Source organism: Aquila chrysaetos, chromosome 2 (assembly GCF_900496995.4).
Source record: "Aquila chrysaetos chrysaetos chromosome 2, bAquChr1.4, whole genome shotgun sequence".
NCBI lineage: Eukaryota > Metazoa > Chordata > Aves > Accipitriformes > Accipitridae > Aquila > Aquila chrysaetos.
The window spans coordinates 8,523,782-8,548,012 of NC_044005.1; the positions used below are offsets into that span (position 1 = coordinate 8,523,782).

The following is a 24,231-nucleotide window of genomic DNA, read 5'->3' on the forward strand; positions in this document are numbered from 1 at the left end:
GTTAATTGGCAATCATATTGTTCATTGCAGAGCTAATTAACAAATTTGCAAGTCCTTCATCTCCTACAGATCTTCTCACCAAAATTTCTTGCACCAACCTTGAACTTGCTAATCCCCAAGGAAGCGACTCTAGGGACTGCTCTGTCAGATATGTGCTGATGAAGATGAAGCTGATGTTTCCACACAGACATGTGGAAGTTGGACTTACTCAGCAGTCCCAGGAATAGAACTGCTGCCAGTTAATTTGTTAATTAACAAAAGGTCAGAGGAACTTCATCTAGAGCAGAGCTCTTTGCTTGAGAAACTTTGCTAGAAAGTGCCTCAGGTGACATCTTCATTCCACAGTGCTAATAGCACCTGCCCATATCTATTATCTATTTTAGCCTCCCTTCTTGCCATGGTGGTCTTGGCAAGAAGCCTGTAAAATGAGTAGGAAACAAACTGGGTTGGATACCCAAGAGCCACACACATTTAAACAAGCTTTCCAAGTAATCAGACTAGTTGGGTTCACTTTTTTGCTTCAGCCACGTCTTTCCAAACTTTGTGGCTTGGAACCAGCCTGCTCTTACTGAGATCTTATGAGCAAATCTGACCATTTCTAACCTGATTAGTAAAAGAGCAAAAAAGCCCTGGATCCAGATTACATCACCAGACCTTCTGAGCTTTGCTAATAATTACCAATAACCCTGTGACTTCCATGCTGGGGCTCACAGGCAGCTCTGTTCTGCAGAAGTCCCCTAAGTAGTCTTAGGGGAGCTGAAACTTGCACAGCAACCGCAGAAGGGTCAGCTTAACTTAAAGCATTGTCACTTGCAATTTGCAGGTTAAGAAATCTTTTGTAAAATGTAACAGGATTGCCTCAAACTTTGCTAGACTGCTAGACGACAGGACTGGCTGTTAATTCACACAGCAGATTCCGGGCCAATTTTGCAAGTAAAAGATACAACTGCAGAGTAGCAGAGGGGATAATGTCTCAACCTCATGAGAGAAAAGTGTAAAACAATGTGATTATACTTTGTTGCAATTAAACCAGCTCTTAAGATGTTTTGGTCCAGCTGATCTGAATGATGCCAAACCACGTTAAGTAATGAAATTAAAGAAAACATATATTTTTAGTCCAGATACAGGTGTTATAACTTTATCATAACTCCTCTAAAGCTGTATGTATCATCTATATAGGTAAAGCAAAAATGTAGCACTGAATTTGAGTTGTACAGGCAAGATGTCAGCCTTCCTCACCTTCAAGATAAACTCATCCTGTTGGCCTCTTCCACACAAGCCATTAGATAGGCTCCAACAGTGTGGCTGCCCTTCCATTATGCATGCTAAGAGATGTAAGTTCTTTTATTAATGCATCTTAATGAAAACTGGTTCCCTACAAAGCTTCCCATACATCAGAGCTTAGAATCGGTAGGGATTGCAAAGACCCTCCAGTTCAGCCCCTTGATATTTTGAGTATCACAGAAGCTATCCCCTTTAAGTAATTTTCAAAGACCCTTTAAAGAAAGGTGGAGAGGAAAATAAAGTATGTTAAAGCCTCCAGAGAAACAGCAAGGGAATTTCATTGTTTAACCTCTTGCCAAAAAATGGAGGTGGGCACAGTCCTGCTGAGCCTGCCCAGCATTACGGTTGAAGCGATACAGTCCTGCTGAGCATGAAGGAATAAGCCATGGAGATTTTGTTGTAGGCCTAAATCTGGGCTAAGTAGCATTAAAGCTTGCCTTAACTACTGTATGTTGGATGTTGAAAAAGCTTGGAGATGGATTATGCCTGTGTAAAATGGGAAGCAAGATAGCTGTTGCTTTTGTCTGATAGAGGTAATGGAGAATTGAACCATGAATTATTGGCATTCTTTGCTTCCTCAGGCTCTTCAGTTACCTTGCAACAGCATGCACTTACTCATATATTTGGCAAATTTACCCAACAAGGTCACTAGGTTGGTAAGCAAAGGCAGAGAGGGTATCAGTGTGCTAGTACCTACTCAGCTACATAATAGCTAAATAGAGGCACAGGCTTGGAGTTTGACCTCGATTGCAACTAGAAAGGAGCTTAAAGAATAAATCCCTGTAACACTTGATGCCCCTCAGGATGACCCAGCTGTGCTGCTGATGGTGGAAGTGATCAGCAGAGTAAATGCTTGGAGAACAGGCGTTTAGGTGCCCAGAGCTCACAAGTTTTCTTGGATAAACCTCAGCCTGGGGCTGTAGTTTTGGAGCTAAGAGGATGCCACCTGAACTCCTACCTGTGGGAAACCCTTTAGTGATGCCCTGTGACAGTGGGTGTGATACTGGGCCTAACACTGCCTACTTAAGATCCCTGTTGTCAACAAGGAGGAGGACATGAAGAAGGTGGAGAACGTGGGGCATGGTGCACAAATTACTGAATGACCAAGACTCTCCTGAGCCCCTTCACTGCAAAAATTGAAAGACACTGCAACTTGGGGCTAAGGACGTTCATTATTAAGGTTGTGTTTCTCTTTACTCATGCAGTTTGGGGCTAAGAAAGTTTCTTTCTAAGGTTGTGTTGGTCTTCACACTCCCGGGTGTGTGTTGCTCTAAGTCTGTGTGTGCTTTTGGGCGTTTCTTTCTAACCAGGCATGAGCAAGGTGGGGGAGGCATTTAGCACCGGTGTGCTTCCCTGTGGAGTCCCGGCTGGGGGTTGTTTCCCCTTTTCAAAGCCTTTGAGTCTTGTGGAAGGGAAATGCAGCGAGCAGGATGTGCTGGGCTGTTGTATTGGGGTTAATGTTAATGTCTGGCTTGATTCTGCTGGAAATTGCAAAATCTTCCCTGTGGAAGGAGCAGGGAGTTTGGCCCTTCGTGTGCATATAGGCTGTTATATATTTAAATGGAGAGAAGACTTAGGAGGCATGTGAAACACCGGAACAAAACAGACGAGGAGGCAGGAATCATATATTTCAAAGCTGGTTTTCCACAGACTGCTATGCAGTGTTTTTATTTTTTTTTTAATGTTTTAATTCCTGTAACTCTTAATTCCACTTCTTTCTCTCTGTCTGTGTTTACATATTTACACTAGGAGGGGAAAAACTCCCTCTTTTTCTTTTTCTGGGTGGATGAGGGGAAGTGCAAGAGAAACCGAGTGCCTGAATTGAAAAATCAATTATTTATTCTGTCTAACAAAGTTTAAAGAGCTATAGACGCAGACAGTTGACATTAAACTCTACCTACCCACTACGGCTCCCGTCTGCCTTTCCACCTCCCCCCCTTTCCCCTCCGAAATGGAAGAAAACACCTATCCCGAGATCAGAGGAGATCACTCCTGGGAACAAGAGACAGCCCTGAGACAGGGGCACAGCTCACAGCCTCCCCGTACCCCGCCGGGCCATGTAGGTCCAACGCCCGCATCTTTCACAGCCTCGCCGAAATCCAACTCGCCCCTCTGGGTGCCGGCAGCCCCGAGAGCAGCTGGAGCGCAGGATGGAGCGGGACGCCTAAAAACTTCGTTCTGCAGAGAGACCTCTAGTGTTTTTCTTTCTCCATGTCCTGGCAGAGTTCCTCCAAAGTACAAATACACACAGAGCTCCCATTGTTTGCAGCCCTTCACAAGCCCACTGATCCTAATATGGAATTCAGCAGGAAACCCATGATTTCCTGACACACAGCAAGCTGGAGAAAGAAAGGAAAAACTCCATTAAAAACCTCCAGGCTCTCCTCCATGTTAGAAATGAAATGGAAAATGGAGTGGATTTAACAGGAATCCCTGATTCCTGTGGCCAAGCTGGAGGAAGGGAGACACGAATCAAAGCTGCAGGCTGCTGATATTTTTTAAGTCGCAATAAATACTGAGAACTCCGGGGCAGGATGAAGATTTCCTGACTCGGACGAACGAGAAAGGACGGATCGCTTTTTTATTATATTCTTCTCTATATATTTAATTTATTCACCTCGATGATTCTCTTGACCGATCTGGTAATTGTTAGAAGCGGCTGTGACAGCCTGGAAACATTAGTATGATTTCCTGAGTTTGAGATTTGCTGCCCCCCCCCCCCCCCCCCCCCCCCAAACTCAGGAAAAGTCAATACAATCGCACTTCATTTTTCCTTCATGTGCACTTGGAAGTCCTGGGAGCAGCAAGAGCAGCGGCAGCGGCAGCAGCAGCAAGAATGAACTGCAAGGAAGAAGATGACAACTGCACTGACGGGAGCAGCAATAACACGAAGAAGATGTTAAAATGCGTGGTGGTTGGGGATGGTGCAGTTGGGAAAACCTGTTTGCTGATGAGTTATGCCAATGATGCCTTCCCAGAGGAGTATGTCCCCACTGTTTTTGACCACTATGCAGGTAAGAAAGTGCTTTAAAAGAAATTTAATTGAGAGCTCCAGGAGAGCCAGGAGGGAGGTAAAGGAAGCTCAAGGAGAGGAGAGAACGGTTCAAAGGGGACGCGTGGGTTACTTCTTGTCCGGGAGTGTGATTTGGGCCTGGATGGTAGCCAGGCAGCTTAGGTGGCAGCTCATACAATTGGGGCAATGCAGGATTTATTCAGAGAACTTATTTGCCTGCTTCTCATTTTTATTTTGGTTTTGGCAAATAAGCAGCATTAGGGATGCAATTAAATCCACAGGATTTGGGGGACAACAAATATAATTCAGCCTCCATCAATTTGTATTTTTGCTTTGTTTTTGAAATTCTGATGTTCTGAACTTCACAGGCTGCAGTTATGATGAAGACTATATATATATACATAAAAATATATGCTATTGGTGATCTTGTACCTCACGGCAAATGATGCATAAATTACAATATTTATATCCTATTTGAGGAGTAATCTTCGAGAAAACCAGCATAGTCTCTTTCAGTGCTGTCAGAATGTAATGCTCCTTTCAGAGACATTTGTTACTCCATCTATAAATACATTTTAATACTATAACTTGATGGTAGGGAATGCAGAAGTGGTGACTGGTTTGAGTACTTTATAATGAGGGAATTTGTAGTGTAAGAAAAAAATACGAACATAATCAAGACCATCGATGATGTTTGCTGCATCGCTGTGCAAAACAGACCCATATATTAAGTGCAATATTCACAGGCCTCTTTCTGTAGCAGTTACTTATTTTACCCAGCTGTGCCCAAAGTTATCACGCAGATGGTCTGATAGGCTAAAACTGTTGATCAAACTTCTGTTTAAATTTTCCTATCCCAAATTCTGCTGTTTTTCTTCTCTCGCTGCTCCTTTGGCTTACGGTTATTGTTGCTTATGAGATCCCTGAAAAACAGATTCTAGAAGCACTGCAAAGCTCATTGCTTATCTTGCAGCAGCAGTTGGAGTTTCCCTCATTCTCTCCCCACCTCCTTAAAAACTGAATTTTCATGGCGTGGCTTATCATAGATTTGGTATTCTGTAATGGGAAAATCTCTGTTTTCATTCTGGCTTCATGTCAGGTTTAGCAGATGAACTGGCCAAACAAGAAAGCTGTGTAATTGCAGAATCTGATCCATGGAAATGTGAAGACCTTTTCCTCCACAAGAGTGGGCAGCGTCACTTCTAATGCAAGCAACGCTCTCTTTCCTCTACCCTTCCCACCAGATAGATGAAATGACCATTTTAGAAAAAAAACCTTTACCCAGACAAGATATAAGAATATTGCGTGGTGGAAATAAGTACTTCCATGAGCCAAAAACCCTAAGGAAGCCTGGCTGCATGAATTTATGTCTTATATTGCAACAGCACCCACTTTCCCATGATAAGCTGAGATCTGCTTGTCCCTTACAGCTTTGCTTCCCAGCAATACGCCCCTGTCCTTCACTGTCTCCCATGCCCTGCTAATACCTCTGCATATGGAAAAACTCATACGATAGCCGATACCAGACCATGTATGCATTGTCCTGCAGGCTGTGGTTTTGGTGCGAGTGTGGGCGCACACGTGTGTGCACACACATAGGCGCTGATGCCAGCCGAGCAGGCTGGCACCCGGTGGGGGAAACACTCTGAGTTTCTCTTCCCTAGCCAGCCACGGGTGACTCGCAGGGACTTGCTTTGGTTTTGTTTCCTCTCTGTCAGAAGTCGTAGAAATTGCTGGTGGGTTCAAAAGTTACTGAGGGAGAGGAGGGCTGAGAGGGGGACAGGAAGATGAAGAGTGTCGCTGCATAATCTTTATTTCCTTAGGGTGCCAGGTAAAAGCAGTATGCATGCACTTTTAAATCAAGCTATGTTTTCAGGGTTTGAAAATTTAGACCGCTAAAATATCTCCAGCTAGTCTTATTTGCCACCTTAACTATTACAGTACATAAATATAAACTAAAAATGTTTTCAATGAGAAAGTTCAGAAAGATAAGGGAAAAAATAACTCTGTATATTAACATGCTATTCTGAGACCAAACCCTGTCCAGCAGCAGTGGTCAAAACCAGCATTGATCAAAAATGGAATTTCAGTATTTTGAGAAATCCCATCATTTATTAAACCAATTTCACTACAAAACTGCACAGAGAATTGAGCAGTGGAAATGACTTCTGGAGCAGAGTGCTGGAAAAAATCCCACTCATAAAACATAAAAATATTACATGGCATAAAGTATAACATAACCTATTTAAAATACTGTGGGTATTGAGAGAGAAAAGAGCTCGCCGGGGGCAACCTTACCCCTGAGCTTACAGCCTTTAGGGTATCCTATTGCAGCAGCCCCTTCCACAGCTATCTGCGTGGCAGCCCGCGGTCGAGAGGAGAGGTGGCACGGCAGTACCCTGGGCATAGCGGTGCCATGGGCATGGCGATACCACAGGCACCATGGCACACAGGGAGGCTTCACACATGGGCAGATCCTGCAGAGTGGTTGAGGCTCTGGAAAATCATATCTGAATTTACCCCAGGGAACTGGTTTGCCTGCCCCTGCCCTTGCCCCTGCCAAAACCAACTGTTTCAACTTTCCCAAACAAGCTGAAACCATTTGATTCAGTTCTGTGCTGGAAATGCTCAAAAGCAATTAATTGCTGCAGATTTTTGCAAAGCTGCACTTTCCATTGAAGGTTTTTCACCCAGGCGTTATTACCAGCAGTTGTGAGTCCCAGGGCATTTACCAATTTCCTTCTTTCTAATGGAAAAAGGGGGTGGTGATCTCAGAGCAGTTTCTCACTGCTGCAACTCCAGCGACTCGGGAGAGACAGTGATACTCTCCAGCCCAGCGTTGGGAAAAGCTCCAGATGCACCATTGCCGTGGCCAAGGCGTTAACTGTTCACGGCCCCGCAGCACCAGCTCCGTTTACTTGCCCTGCTGCATCGCATCTTTTTAGTTCCTTCCCCAGGCATGTTTCGATGGCACGGGTGAAGCAGGTGAACATACAGACAAGGGTGGCCCAGAGGAAGCAACCAACGTTTCAAAGGGCTGAGCTCCAACGCTATTAGGTCTGTACGGTACTTATTCAGTGCCTTTCACATGAAGGGGCTTGAAACAACTTTATGAAGTTTGGGCCCAACCTGCCTTTAAGAAAATCAAAGGCAGTAGATGGATTTCACCCAGGGAAGGAAGAGGCTTCCTACAGATAACTTACACAGCGTTTACAACTCAGATACGGCGATGCCTGGGACAAAAGGCTGTTGGTGTTTCACCATGTATGGAGCTGCACTGTACAAAAGTCCAAACCAGTTATTAGCTCCACACTAGTAAAATTCTGCCACAAATTTCACCCACAGTCCACAAAAATGAGTTTGTTCAGGGCCTGTTGCCAGGGTTGGGATGTGATGGATGTAGACTAGGGTCAGAGGCAATGCCAGGGAGATGGGGAAGGCAAATTTGTTACTTGGATACAAAAATGGTTTCTTTTGTTGGATGTGTGGAATTTTATGAGTCTGGTAATTTCTCAAGGCATTTTGAAGAGGTTTTGCTGGAGGCCAGAGCTCTGAGTAGGTTTCCTTACCTTTGGTGAATTTCCAAGTCCCACACTGAAAGGCTTTAGCCACGAGGTAAATGGCTATTTCTACAGCAGGCGAACCAAAGTGCTATCCCAGTGACAAACAGGATATTACTGGCAATAACTGTAACAATAGGGACTGTTTGGATAGTGAGTAGATGCTTTAACATGCTGGTTCCATTCTGTCTTTTGAACATCAAATGCTGATTTTCCGTGAGCAAAGGTCTCTCAGTCAGGGTGACTTGTATTGTATCTAGCTATGTGAGGTTATAAATGTTTAATTAGGGCTGAGGTTGTACCAACAAAAAAATTCAATTCAGCCACTTGCAGAGTTGGTTTAATAGTACCAGAATTAACTGGCTTGCTCTGTGAAACACAGAAGGGAGATGTGTGTTATTTGTTACTTAGGCAGCCACTAAGCATCCCATTTGGTATTCATGAACCCTAAAAAACCAGCAATTTTTCACATGAAAGTTATTCACCCTAAAACTTATATCCAGGCTTCCTAGAGAGGTGGTCAATGCCCCAAGCCTGTCAGTGTTTAAGAGGTATTTGGACAATGCCCTTAATAATATGCTTTAACTTTTGGTCAGCCCTGAAGTACTCAGGCAGTTAGACTAAATGATCGCTGTAGGTCCCTTCCAACTGGAACTATCCTATTCTGTTCTGTTCTATTCTATTCTAAAAGTGATTTTTTTTTTTTTTAATGTAAAAAACCTCAGTGATTGAGCAGCTGTACCTCAATGCCATGCAACTAACTTGGCCCACTGTGCAGACAAAGGTGAAAAGACTCATTAGATGGTTGAAGTCTAAGGAGAAGAGGATGGTGAGTCTTAAACTGTCTAGTTCAGGCATGACACATAGATGAATGTCATACAAATAGCTTTAGGAGCCAAAGTTGCATCTTTGATAAACGAGAGAGTTCAATCCCTCCAAAGCAGAACTGCAAAGCATCTGCACTAAAGACATAAAGTAGATGGCGTAAATATGTCCCTCCCTCCCCTCATGTGTCGGCACAAACTGGTGAACATTTATAAATAGTGAATCCATTTGAAAAAAATTAGCAGTGGCATGTGATCAGCTAATGAATAGCATACAGAATAGTTCAGCCATGACTGAAGCTCTGTAAATTAAAAGCAATATAGAAGACGACAGCCATTAATTACTGTTAGGAGACACATTTTTGTTCTTTAGTGATGATTCAATCTAATCTGTCTGCCTTTGCACTGAAGTGGGCTGGAGTGCTCAGCAGTCTCGCAGAGCGGTGATCCCAACGCTGCTGGCCGTGCGGGAAAGGAGAGTCTTCTGTTCTGGCATTTTTATTAGAATAGGAGCAGTACTACTGCTCTTGCCAAGAGCAGTCAGCTTGTACCTGTGCAAATCCATAAATCTATTATATCCTGCCTGTATGACACAGCACCGATTCAAATCCCTGTTCCTCATGTCCTCCCATGAAAGAGAGTGGTTGGAAGTGGGCTGTCGCTGATCATCGGGCTGCCCATGGCTGGCCACTCTCAGTCCTGGGGCAGGCAGGAGCACCCAAGGGAGACTGGGACCACCCTGACACTGCCGACAGGCCATGCACGGAGCAGTTTTGCCTTGCAGCGTCTCCCCGTGGGGGACGAAGCACCAGCCAAGATATGGCAGAAACCAGACGTGAGCCGTAACATCCCAAATTTCTCCAGCTACAGGCACAAGAGCACATCTGTCCACACTTTTGATGTGCTAGTTATTTTTAAATGAGTGCCAATGCACACTGCTTTCGACCGGTTTCTTCTTGCCATGGTGTGTAAGCAATGACTTAAACCCCATACCATCAATTTTTTTCCCCCATTGAAACTTTATTAAACAGGAAGAGACTACCCAAGGAGATTTGCAATTCCTGCATGGGTGCTGCCGTGGGAGTGTTCACACTACCACATTCTTGAGACAGTTGTCTCCTATAAACAGTCTTGGTAGCACATTAGAGGAAACCCTTCATGCAATGTTTGGGGTCATTAAACTGAAAGAGCTATAAATAGCACTGAAAGAGAGCTGTGATGTTTATTTGCATGGATGTTTGCAGTGGGTTTTTTTTCCTTTTAATGTTCATCCAATTTTGATTGTACAGATTTGAACTTTATCCTTGAGACAAGAAAGCATTGACTCTTTTAAGATCTGGCTCTTTAGACTAGCAGCCACAGAACAGATATGTTCATTTTGCCTCCCGGGACCTAAAAGAACTTCTCTGCCAATCTTCCTGGTATCATCCAGAATAAACCAGGGATCTCAATAAAACATTCAGGGTATAACACAACAGAAACCCACCAGTGCGATTCAAAGGTTTTTATGGCTGGCTTTTTTGAAGATAAATTTTACAGAACCACTAATTCTTAGGGTCCCCACAGAAGGTTTAATTCTGTGCCCTCTGTCACATAAGCCAGAGAAGATCTAGTGATCCTCAGGCTTTTTCACATCCAGGAAGCCTAGACAGTCTTTATACCGAAAAGCTGCTTTTTGCCTGAATCACCATTGTTTTTCCACCTTCAGATGAAGCAGGCAGCATATACGCTCCCAAGCATTTTAAGACTTTTTCTTTCTGAAGATGTTTTACAGTATGTGAAGACTTGAGATAACTATCGCTCATATCTCGCTTCCTCACACACATCCCTCTATTGTCCCGTGGGTGCACAGCCCACTTGAAGCCCATGGAGACAGAGGTGTGTGCATGCTTTGTGATCCTATTCACCCAGGGCAGATCTCTTCTGCAGCAGTGCTCTGAGCACTGCGGTGACAAAGACCCTGTTGTCCCCTGGTGCTCCTGAAATGCAGCTGTGGCTGGGGAGGAGCCTGCAGCACCTGAACTGCTTCCTATCTTTGCCTCTGGCTCCGTTATATAGCTTCTCTTTGTACTGTTGCCATTCCTGGTTTGATTTTACACTGACAAAAGCTTTATGCTACAAAGAGACACAAAAGAACTCTGCACCAATCCCTCCTATACCCGCCAGCATCTTGCTGATCACCCAGGACTCAACTGACAGCCCAGAAGCTGCAGAGAACTGATTTCTTCATCCAGTATTGGCAGTCAATGGATGTCCTCGTCAGGAGTTAGACCATTTGGATGTGTATTGGTGATTCGGATGTAGAATGATGGGGGTTTTTTTAAGGTCAGCCACAGTCCTGAGGGAATGGGTTGGAAAGATGAGAAAGTCAAGTGGCTTAAAAAGAAACATTTCTTTGCATGGCATGTGATTAGCCCAAGGAACATCACTGTACAGAAGTTACTGAGGACAAAATTTTAACAAGGTTTGCAAAAAGGGAGGTTGGACCAGATATCAGGGAGATTGAGTGCTATCATAAGCTAATGAAAAAGATTTCTGCAAGAGATAATAAAATGTGAGCTGATACCACCTTCTGTTAGAGGCCAGGAAAAGACATAAATTTGGTCTGGTGAATGGCAAATTATATTAAATCTGCTCACTGCTACATCAGAGATGAAGACTTGACTCCTTGGTCTGTGAGTTTGGCCCAATCCAGCACTCTTGTACTCAGTGCTGTAGAAAGGGACTTTTTGGAATGATTCTTCTGATATATGGGTGGGCAAACAGATTTTGAAATTTTGCTTATGCAGCAATGGACTGTGGCAGAGAGACATGGAGGGCTTCCTCTGGAGCACAAAAGGGGTTAACAGTGGAAGCGATGACAATATGACCCTTTTCTTCTCCGCTGCTCCAAGACAGTCAGTCTTAGTCTTTCCCTCCCCTTCTAATCAGCGTAACACTGCAGGAGGTGACATCAGCTGAGGAAACCAAAACTGAAACTGTGGCCTACGGCTCTTGAAGGACAATCTCTACAGCTTGAACTAACAATCACATCCATTATCTTAAAATCAATAATTGACTCAGTACATGTGGCCAGCCATCCACCCCAGGGGACGAAACCACTTACAGTGGTGCCAGACCAGGTACGTGTTGACAGCCAGGCAGATGCTTTTCAACAGCAGATGCTCCACATGTAGGAAATAAAAACAAGAACTTAGCAAAGAAGTCCAAGCAGCCAAAATTCCTAGACATGTACAAACTTCTTCATTTCTGCGGGATGTGACAGTGTTTTTACTAAGTCACCGTTACAATGGCTTAGTTACTGATTAAGTCAATGCAAAATACCTCCACTGAAACTTCCTTCTCATTTTCTGTTCTCTTGATAAACCTTGATACCTTGATGTCTATACTAGCGGTACACATTATTGCTACTGTGCATCACTGTGTATTTTTTGCCCTGCAGGCAGTGCCTTTCCTATGTTCTAACTTTCCAGTTGTTATGGCCAGACCTAATGACATCATGGAAATGGCAAGGGATGAGGAAGAGCAAACATATTTCCTTCAATTGTTCTGTTCAGACAAAGTCATTAAACAGTAATGACATCTCCTGTCAAATTATTATTTATCTTTGCAATGAAAAAAATCCAAGTTATTATATTTCTAGCCTGCTTTTAAGAGTGATCACTCACCAGTCTCCTGTCAGATATATTGTTCTTGTATCCCAAGCGATGGGTCTTCCTGCTAAGTCAGGGAATAAGTTACTGAAGAATAAAAGCTTTATGAATTGTTACCCCAAGTTTTATCCCAAGAGGCACTGAATGAATGAATTCTAGACTGGATTTACGAACTGGCATCCATGTCTCTCTTTTCCCCAAATAAGATCAGGGAAAATGGGTTTTAAAATAATGTCTAATAATTAAAAGCTAAAAAGAAAAGAAGTTGATTTACCTTATTCATTATCAAGCATTATTTGCATTCAAACTCGGAAGTCTCTCACCCAAGACAAGCCATGCTACCACCAGCCTTGGCTGAATGCAGGGACTAGACCTTACATGCAACTTCTACATGTGCTAAAATGCTCAAGTGCCATTCATCAGCCAATGACTTTCTCATGTACCCAGGTGGACAGGAAAGCTCTCCCAGATCTGAGAATGAATCATTACACCTCACTGCAATCCTAAGCACCGTCCATCATGTCTCAGCAGTGAGGATGCAGCCAGGTGAGCGTAGCATGAGGGAGGATCCAATGATACAATCCAACCGTGTGGTTGGTGCCACCTTTGGCTGAAACAGATGCAGATCCCATTATGCAGTGACGGCTTTTCCTTAGTATTTGTTCTGTAGCATACATATTCATAGATTTATGACCAAGAGCAAAACCCTCTTCTTAAACAGATATCACTGTGGACATGGAAAGTCATCATATGAGAGTAGGCAAGATGGCTTGGAAGGGTCCTGGGGGACACAGTGCCATCTGCACCCTGTGGCACTTGCTGGTAAGTGGTGTCCCCAGATAGTCCCCATAGCCAAAGTGGTGTATCTGGGATCCCAGGGAAGAGGAAGGTGTGAAAGACCATGAAAGCTTGGTATTTCAGCTAGCACAGTTCCCCAGACTTAGCGTGGGTCCAGTGCACCAGCAAATCCAGCAGTGGGGTTGCCCCAGGGTTGCCTTTCTGCCTCAGGGACTGGCACAGCAACGTATCCATAAATATGAAATGCGCCAACCGGCCTCAGGGGAAGAGAAGGCTGGAAAAACCATTCACTGACAGGAGAAGCACTGGGAAAAAAAAAAAAAAAAAAACTCCCAAAGGAGGGAGGTGGACAGCTGTAAAAATATTCCCAAGCACAGTGGCACAGGGGGCACAGTCAGGAGGGCGATGGCTTGGGAGCAGGAGGGGAAGAGCAGCACGGCGCTGTACCAGGATCCTCACTCCTGGTTCAGGACGGTATGCAAGCGTATCATGGAAAGGGCAGTCCCAGTGATGAGCACAGGAGCCAGCATTTAGGCATCTGAAAGAGTTAAAGAGGACCGTGCAGAGGGGCTGGACAAAAAGGTCCTGCCACAGTGCAGGAGGACGCCTGAGATGACTCACTAAAACTACTTTCCAACCCCTGCAATTCTGAGGGGATGGAGGCCACGTCTCTTATTAAAGACTTTCTGGCACAGACATCTAGCTATAACTTTGAAGTAATGATATTAACAGTATCTGCTAATGCTCGGCTTTCTGCAGACTTTAAGGAAAAGAACAGCTTCAAGCAATGAGTGGGAAAACATACATGTTCAAACATAACAGTTTTCATCCCCTGGGAGATGGGACAAAAAGAGCATCTATTTACAATACTAATGCTGCTTTGCTGAGAACAGACCATAAGGAAAATCTCATAAGGTTGGAAAATGTGTTTTAAGTTCACAAACTGTCTCATGCTCCAGCTCCAGAGCGGGCAGCTGTCCAGCTGCTGTGAGCAGCTCTGTCCTCAAAGGCCGGACCCTCCCCGTCTCAGACACTCTCCGTTTCTGAGCAATCTCCCCAGCTCCATTTCAGAAGTGGTTAGCTTACCTCAGTGGGTTTTCCTCCAATAACTAGGCGTAGGGTCAAAGACTTTTTCTAATTTGGGGGGCCCAGTTGCTTGAGATCCTGTCCATGAGCAGCAGAAATGCAGAGACCTGATTTTTCATTTAAAAGGTGAGGCGTTTCCGCCAGGGAATCTCAGTGAGTTTCACACTGAAGATGCCTCCTGAGACCATCTATTTTCTGCTACATATATATCAAGCAATGGGTTGTGGAAGTAATGCCCAGGACTTCATGTTGTCCATTCAAGCTTGGACGAGAGTGCTGCTATTGAAAGGTTGGGTTGTATGATCCCATTCCCAAATGGCTCCATAAAGGCACACAAACTTCACTGAGGGCTCAGGGTCTATCTACATATAGATTACAAAATACCTCTGGAGAGGTATTTTGCACGTTTATTTTTGTTTCGTTATAACTACACATAGACCTTTTCAGCTATATGAAAACACAAAGGATACTATAGAATCGCTTGCAATTTCTTTCTAGTTTAATCCCATTTTTGCTCTCTGAAAACTTGCCATTAAAATTTTCAGCAAAAGCATGAACAAAAGCTAGGAGGGCATTTGTATGCTCTTATTTAAGCTCTTAGAAAGACTCTTTAACTGAACAGTCCTGCTTTTCTTTGTTCTGTGTATGTGACCAGTAAATCTCAAAAATCAGGTACAATTCCCTTCATCTTATTGCCCTCTAGTTACTGCTCAGAATATTTAAGCCTGTTCCAGGAATACAAGGGAGTAATATCTCTCATGAAAAAATATGTGAAATACAGCTTTAAGAAAGTAATTTTCCAGGAATACCATCCATGAAAACAGGATCAAACTCAACATTAAAAGAGGAGTTCATATTCCAAAAAATATTCAGCTAATCTGCCAGAAACTAGGCCTTACGGAAGAACTCCAAATTAGCTGAGCCAGTTCATGATATCATTAATATGGAGAATTTCCCTTGCCATGCATAGTAATATTCTCTGATGGAGTGTGCCACTTGGAGATCTGCTGGGAATTTACCTAAACCATTCAGTTTGGTTCAAGTCCACAGGGGTGAGGTTGCTGTGGTTCTTGTTATTTTAATATTTTAGAGTGTTAAGTGCATTTTCTCCCTCTAGTCTCCCTCCTGGGAAACTGCTGAAATGGTGAAATAATTCATTCATATTACCCAATTTATTTCTTTTCCTGTAAAAAGCTGCTTGTAGCAATACCATAAGTCTCTCCTGATGCTTCCAAGGAAGGAAGAAGCAACGGGGAGTGGGAATGCAGAATGAGGTCCCCAATCTGAATTAATGCTTGACAGAGGAAATCTATGCCAAGAAAATGGTGGAATGGGAATAACTTGTGTTGTCTCCATATGGTGCCCCCAACTGGGTTTCTTTCCTCCTGTCCCCTATTTAAATGCATGAACGTGAGCGATTAAAAACAAGTCTTGTAACAATTTTGCAAGGAAAACTGTATTTTGAGACTATGCCCAACAGGGTGGAAAATCCTGAGGACACAAGGGAACCATGTCCCTGGCTGAGTCCATTCACAGTATGTCATGGTGAGGTGCCTGAGACAATTCATACAAAGACCACCTGACTAGAGAGCACCTTGTACCTTCCATCACATTAAGTCCTTCCATGTCTTGATCCCCTTTCTGCAGCTCCCTCCACCTTTCAGAACAAATAGCCGCATTTCCTTTTCTCAGTATTTATTTTCCACGTTGCTTTTTTTCCTCAAAGAATAGGGTCTTCCCACCTGAAATGTTAGAGAAAAAGAAAGACAGTTTGTCTCTCCAAAGCATGCCTGGGTGCCGCATGGGACATGGAGCTGGCCAGAACTAGATATGGGTCCTGCAGACCCATCTCTGAGCCAGCTGGGTCCAAAACCAAACCACAGACATTGCACACATAGCAGCTGCCCCACAAGCGCTGAGCGATAATTATTACCGTGTGTCTCCTCTGATTTCCTCAAGCGCTGCCGAGCTGGTGAGGACTGCAGCCGGCCAGGGCATGAGAGCAGATGTTCTTGCCTTCTGACAGATGTCAGCTCTGCCCGATGGAAAATGCCATCCAAGATGAGTGAAAACCAACAAGCAGCCAGACAGGGCTTTGCAGGACGGTAGTGGGACCACCCCGCAGTGACCACTATCCATTGCAGAGATCATCCAGCAGCCATCTCTTTCCTGGCAAACCCCTGCCACAGCATACCATAAAAGCATGATCTCAGTATTGCTTCTTGTTCGTAAGCTAAGGAAGGTCAAAAAAGCCAAGCAGCTGCATGAGAATCAAAAAAAGCGGAAGAAAATAGGAGAGAAGAATTGGAGGAGGGTGGGAAACAAATGTACTGCTCAGAGGATGGAGGCGAAAGGTATGTTTAGGAGAAGACACTCCAGAAGCAATCCATAAACCGCAAAACAAGTGATTTGTAACAACAATATTTTGGGGGATATGACTCATGATTTTGAACTTTTGGGGTTAGCAAAAGTTCTGGCCAGAGCATTTTTGATGAACTATCCCACCAAGAGAAAATGCTGATTCATGAAAGTTGAAGCATTTTTTAAATACTTGGAAGGACAAATTCTTGAGGTCCAGGGCCCTCTGGTTATTTCTGACAGTGCAGCAAGAAAGACCTAAATTGAAAACAAAATATCTGAAGGTTTTGTTTTCATTCCATTGTAAAATGAAAATAAATTGTAAAACCTCAGAAGTTGTCACAAAGCTGAATTATCATCCCCCTGGCCAGTTCTAGTTGGTTACTGTTATTATCCATTTTACAGTTATTGTAATCATTATTATTCAAAGGCAGACTTACTCCCACTTCCTCTAAAAGAAATGTTTGTGCAACAAAGACAAAAATTTCCAAGGAAAATGCCTCAAATAGCATGAGCTCAGGTGTGGTTTTAGGCTTTCTCAATACGAAGAGCTGCAGCGGTTGCAGGGAGAGGTTGGTAATCCTTACAAGCCTTGGCAAACCTAACGGCAGAACCAGGCAAGTCCTTAGGAGAGGAGAAAGCAGTCTTTGAACTGAGTGTTGCCCATTGTGTCTTTAATCACTTTTGTACAACCTACCTGCAGAGTGTTTTTTTCTCCTCTTCTCCTTTCATGACTTTTGTCATCACATTACTGTCTAATAAATCTACATTTCTAATTAATAAGACCACATAGGTTTGATTTCCAGAAGGAGGAAGTTAGCCCAAGTGCTCTCAAAGGTTTTTCAAATTACATCTTCCCTCCGCCAGACACAATCTTGTGAGTGGTCCCCAAAGTCAGTGACACTGGGACAAGGACTTCAGCCGTGATGCCCAGTGGATGTGGAGGGCAGTGTCTGTGGCCACATTCTAGTGATGCTGCTTGTAGATTATGGAGGAAATATATAGTAAAGGACCTGATTGGGAGTTCATGCCTTATTAAGTTAGGAGGAACACCATCGTGGTTAGGGCAATTAGGTTGTCTGCAATTAGTTTGAACTTGAAATGCAACCTATATTCCAGCTTCTGACATCATTTACTGTCGGGTCACTTTCAGGATCCCACCCATATAGCTGCATTTCTATTATCTGTCACACTAAGAAACCAAGATGCTGCTATTTGATAGAAAGGATTCATTCCATAAGCCAGAAGCTAAAACGGTCTGTCTTTCCCAGGAACTTCTCAACAGAGGGCTCAAAATCCTGCCTTAGTATGGATTACATCTGACCAAAGGAAGCTCATTTGGGGTGTCCGAGGACCACTGAATTTCAGATTTCCTATATGGGCAGCCCTTTTTAATGTGGTCCTGCTGTGAGCTGTCAGGCAAGAATAAAAACAGAGCCATCAGAGGTAATGAGAAGGCACTACCGACGGGGCCTAATGGATTTTCTTCCTTAGAAGAGCTGAAAGCGTAGCCTGAAAGAGACTGGTTTCATTTCCCAGTGAGCGTAGTGGGTGTGGGCACCTAAAATTAGATATAGTCTCTGTTGTAAATATTTATGCCTACTGCCATAATACATAGCTTTTAGTCTGATGATCTTCAGTATGAGGAAATGGTGGTAAATACATTTTGATATTGAAAATGGAGGAAATAATAGCTTTTTAGGCAATCCTTTTGAAGGTTAGCTATGCTCATACAAACTGCTAGGTTCATCTGGTTTTGGAAGACTCACAGACCTGGGGTCAAGCAAATCTAAGTCAGGAAACCCTTGAAGTGAGGGAATGCATGGCTTATAATAAAAGGCCAAGGAACAGGTGAATAAAATAAGTGAAAGAAGCAGATAATTTCTTTAATGCATTTCTATGCAAACTGCTAAGCTCCCAGGAAGTCAGAATGAAGGTATTTACAACACACAACAGATAATTTCTCAAGAAGGAAATATCAATTTTCACCTTATATATTTGCAGGCGATGCAAGGAAATGCTCATATATTGATAACTGCGTGATTTATTTTTGTCAAAAAAAGACTTACTAGATTACAAAGAAGCCATATATTTGGGGATTTTTTTCCCCAAATTTCTTTGTTTGCTGTATTAATTTATATAAACAGTTAGAGAAGTGCCTATAGTTTCCACTTTCTGGAATTTTCCTCCAAATCATTTACACAGATACCTTTTGCTGAGCAAAGGCAACAGTCCTAATGCCACTCTCCATTTCACAGATGCAACCCCTGTTAATTACAGGGGCTAGTAAAAGAGTTTTATTTCTCTCCATGTTTTTAATAGTAGATACAGAAGAAAAAGACATTGATCAGCAGAGGAATACATATGCCATCTCAGCATGAGGCAGGGACCTGGCTGCTCCATGTCTCAACATGAAATAATGGGCAAAGAGCAACCGCAAGCGCGAGGACAGCTGCCAGTGAAACACAGCCCAGAGCAGAGGGAGCGGGAGACGAGAGGGGTAGAATGGGATGGAAGAGCAAAAAAGCACTGCCCCTGCTTTTCTCCTGGCACTCCAGTATTGGAAAACCTCCCATATACCTCCTATAAAAAGCATGTCCACCAAAATCCCAGTAAGGGCCAGAGTTCACCAGCAGCAATAGGAGAGAACAGTAACGGGAACCAGAAAGTCAGGGCAGATCAGGCAAGATAAAAACCAACTCCAAAAATATGCAAAGCCCAGAAGGAACCTGGATCCTAGCATTCACGCTGTACAATAGAGTCATTCCTGGGGTAGAAAAAATGTAGCTGGACGGAAGACTCTTCTCTCCTGTCTGGGCACCTTGGGCTGTGGCCATATGTGAGAGGATGGAAAATCTCTCTCTCTTAAGAAAACTTAGGTCAGAGTTTTTGAAGCCACCTTGTGGAGATGGGGACCCCATTCAAATTCAATTTGAAAATAGGAATTTGGGGTTCCTTGGAAAATCCCCTCCCGTCATTTTGATTCCCAAGAGGTTCAAATCCCCTCGTTCCGCTTCCTGAGCTGCTGAAGTTTCGCGGTTCCTCCATGGCCAATAGTCCTGTCACAGACATCAGGGTCTTCTCTGCAGGGTGACAGCAAGCCCATCCCTCAGCACCCACCCCGTTAGTTTATAAAATGGCTCATTTAGATGCTCATTAAACCTTTGGCTATGGAAACACAAGAGCTAAGCAGGAGTCTTGGTATCAGAGACTCTTAGTAGCTGTAGAAGAGGATGTCAGACATATCACAATTTTTGCAGTCACCCATTTGGAGGGAAGACCACAAATTTCCTTAGCTCAGCCAAAATATATGGTAACTGGGTGATGATCACTGACACTGGGAGTGCAATGGATACACTCCATATGTCTCTTCAATGTCCACTGGGATTTATATCCACCCATTGACAGATGGGAAACCTCAGTTGTGAAAAAAAAAGATCTATGGGCTGAGTTTATAGTAAGGTAGCCAAGACTAGAATTTCTGTCTATTTGTTTGTCATCTTGCTATTTCTAGAAATACCTCCCTCTGCCCTCTTGGAACACCAGAGTGTATATTTCCCAGACATGTAGCTGGCTTAAAAGAAAACAGATCTTAAACTAGGAGGAAGTAAGCCTACAGAGATCAATATGTCTGAAGGAACAAGGGTGGGAAAAATTACAGAGAAAAATGTTTATGAAGCAAAGCAAATTTGCTAGAAAAAACTCTGCAGTTTGCCATCATCCACATAGCCTCAGGTAAGGAAAGAGCTTTTTTGAAGTAAGTGAACATAGGCATACATGGCAACAGAGACTGAAGAACTGTTCAAAAGGATACGGCCCTGAGACTATTCTTGAAAATATTGTTTCACCTTGTTAAAGATTTGCAAAGGGAATAGTAAGCTTATGAAGATGAAATGATACATAGGGTCAAATTAACTTGTCCCCAGTGTTTTCCTGTGATTACAAGAAGACATATTTTTTCCATAACCAGCCCCCAGATTACTTTAGCACTGGCTTTCTGGATACCAATCCATCATTGACCAGGTATATCCTGCGAAGTGTCTGACTTCATCAATCTCTTTGTTAAACAACAGGGAGTCTGCTCAGACACCCCAAGGTGCCTAATGAACATAGCAGTAGCAATTTAGCATTTTAACTGAAGGAAAGGAGTTTGAAGACATATATAGGCATACATTTCCTGACGGTTTTCTCATCTTAATTTCTCCAGAGGGTCTCAGCAGTGGTCGATCCATCTGTTTTCCAGAATCTGCTCCCAAATTCAAAGTCCGAAGATCCTGCGTGTACACAGGAATATTCCTGTTCTGAAAGGACAGAGATTTTTGAGAAACCTCTTTGTTCTGAAATCCTCTTAAAACCAATCCAAACCAGTTTCTTAGTGGTCCTCAGTAGTGTGGTATAAACAAGATTTAATTCTCATATCTTTGCCATTTGCTCACTGCTTTCCCCACTGAAATGGCACCAGCTGGCCATTATTATTTCACACTCTGGAGGGTTCAAATGTTCATCAGCTCTCCGATTCTGTGAGCTCTCATTACCAAGAGCAAGAGAGATTTCTGGGCTGTTTGGTCAAAAACCACACTTCATATATGAGCACAGCATAATAATGCATACGCTGCATAATGTTAAACAATTCATTGCACACTATTGAATGCTTAAAAATAAAATGAACCACTGTTATTTTAGATGATCTTGACCATTAAAGCCCTCCGGGCAGCAGGCATCACCTGCAGTTAATAGTAACAGTATTTAATATCAAGGAGTAGGGTATATAAAGTAAACATTAAGTTCAACCCATAAACAGTCTCTAGTATACGCACAGTAATGCGTGACAGCTCACAGGTTTTATATAAAAGCAGGCTTGTGTCAATAGTCACATTTTATTTGGAGGGAAACACTGGCATTGGGAGGGTCACGCAGCTGCAGAGCAGGAATCAAGGCCAAATCATCTGTGTGATGGACCAAAGCTTTACCCACAAGCAGCCCCACCTGCCATCCCCGTGTGCACACAAGTTGCTCCTGCCTTTATTTTTCACCTGGAAGAGTTCAAGGTTTAAGCCCTGTTTCCTTTGCCAAAACATTTCCCAGCCGGCCATATACATCGTGATTGCTTCTTTCTTTGTTTCGGCATCTGTTCATACACGTGGATTGAAATCCGGTCTGCTGAAAGCAAACACGGCTGTTGTCATGGCCAGCATGGGGATTTCATCCTCTGCCCCAAAGCCTTTCCAGCTGGGCAGCCAGGCTTTCCATTTACTCCTCTTCAGGCTGTTTCTCACAGCCTGGCTTAGTCCGTGGCCACACGAGTGGTGCTGGAGACCACTGAAATCTGTCCTGAGGGAAACAGCAGAAATACAGGAGGAAGGAGCGCAGACCACTGCAAGCTCATGTGCTTTCTGCCACTAACACCCACCCTCCAGAGCTACCTGCAAGACTTCATTCAGCCCCCATGCAGGTGTAAGCATATGTTTGCCTCCGTGCATGTCAGGAAGACCAGCCGTTTGAAAAGTCCTTCCCATAAGTATGTTAACAGACATCTGGGCTTAAACACTAATTGAAGATAAGCACACACTTGCGTGTTTTGCTGAAACAACCCCAGAATGAGGAAAGTCTGAATTACGCAATATGAAAATAATACTCTCCATTTATTAAGCATGTCTTGACAGTACATAAAAAAATTCTGGAGCTTTCTTCTTGGCCAAATATTTCTCCCACTTCATACCATAGGTATGCTCCAATTGTGCTGCGAGCAGAATGGCAATACTATGACTCACTTCGTATTGTAGGCTGGAAGTACCATATTTTGTTCCAGAAAGAAATAGATCGAAGGCATAAGATTTAAAAGGCAGCTTTTTGTAAACCATACTCCAGTATATTCTGGAGCACATTTTGATCAGTTGCACCATCCAGTCCCTCTTCAGCTACAGCCCTGGCTGTGCTTATTTTTAAATTTATAACTGTGCTGGGAATATAGCATGTCCAAATTAACTTACAGTGGTGAATGAGGGAGTTAAATGAATTTTTTGTGTTTCTTTCCAGAGCAACTCTCATGGCAGTAATTGCTGCCACACACTTTTGCCATCAATTCAATGTTGTGTCTGTGCTGAAGCACTCAGGCACGGATGAAATGATGCTGTTCTTGTGTTTCATCGGGGCCCATTAAAGCAATCCAAACCTTTTTGTTTGTCAGCCTACAGGGAGTGGAAACGATCATCCTCCTCCTTTGGTTTTGCACAAACTATACAGGGTTTGCCTACCAAGACTACTGTGGGCTGAAGTTCTAGATATAAGTTTCTTTCGGTGGTGGGGTGGAAGTGAAAAGCAAATTAATTCCTGGTACTTAACAGATGATGCAAAATCCGTATGCTGTTTGGTACCAGCGAGTTTAATTTGTAACAATCCAGCATTGTACCCTCTGCGTAGGCTCAGACACCAGCTAGCATCACTGGCCTCATCAGACCTAAACTGGAAACTTCAAGAGTCCACACAGCAATTCCTAAAAAACATCTACAGGGTTAGAGACAAACCCTGGGAAGCAGTACCTTGACCAACAGCTTCTCTCACTGGGACCAAAACACTTTTAAATACCACTGCCATGTCTCAAAATCAAAGGTGCATGGACTTTTGCTGATGTTTACTCTAGAAGTATCCTAAGCACCGACCATGTGTTTCACTCGTGACGAGCAAAGACCATGTGGCAGGGCTTCATGAGCCACGCTGGCCAGCCATGCTTTCTAGGGTTTGCCTTTTAAAGGATAGCATCAGTATACTTGTCTGGAGCACACAGAAATCATGTAAAATGTTGGAGGTTCCCATATATCCAGGCCCAGCAGCTGAAAAATATGTTTCCCTTCTGCAATTCGGACCTTATACCTGCGGTTTGTGTTTAACCACCGAAGCCCCCCACCACCCTCCACACACCTCGGCAACCGTTACACATCAAAGAAATCAGTGTAGATAGGAGAGTGCGGTAAGCCTCCAGCCTGCCTTGGCTTGGCTTCTAGCCAGAAATCCTTCCACCTTCCTCGACCGACTCAGCCCCTCGTAAGCCCCAGGCTTTACTGGGATCAGCTGCACCTGACGCTTTTGGCTCAGGGCCGCATTCCTCGAGGGAACTTTGAATCCCCCAAAGGATCTGCTCCAAGCAGATTTTTTTTCCTCTTAGGAAAGGAACAGTGCAGGATACAGGAGACTTCCCTCAGACGATATACATGCCAATAAAGCCTTAAAACTGTTGCTTATGTAGAAACAGTTGGATGGCAGACAGAGGTATTTTTCTTTTGGTGGCAGCGTCCTCGCTAGTCCAGCGTTCCCCATCTGACTCTGCAACCTACATACCTCTGGCAAAGCACCACGCTCACGTGGGTGCAAACGGGGCTGCACACAGCACCTGCGTGAGCATGGGAAAGGACCCTGCAAGATTAAAAAGACAGGGTATCAGGGTGGAAACACATGTCCTGTAAGACCAGGTTGGAATTATTTTGCTCTGTATTGAATCAGTCTTCCAAAGAATGCTCTTGAAATGGGAAGTACCCCAGAAGGTCACAAAAATAATAGAAGGTTTAGAAAATAAGGTGTGTAGGAAAAAGCTTCCAGCATTGCAAATATCAAGGCTGGGGATTGCGTGGAAAAAATAATACAGAGCAGCAAGGTAACAG

General features: G+C 43.6%; 1 protein-coding gene across 1 annotated transcript in view; it reads left to right on the top strand.

Annotated features, from left to right (window-relative positions):
- The first annotated feature begins 2,178 nt into the window (after window positions 1–2,178).
- Window positions 2,179–24,231, top strand: part of RHOJ (ras homolog family member J) — a 59,650-nt gene continuing 37,597 nt past the window's right edge. The window contains exon 1 of the mRNA XM_029999227.2: window positions 2,179–4,298. Coding sequence (XP_029855087.1) covers window positions 4,121–4,298 — 178 coding nt within the window. The 5' untranslated portion in view covers window positions 2,179–4,120. The remainder of the gene's footprint in view (window positions 4,299–24,231) is intronic.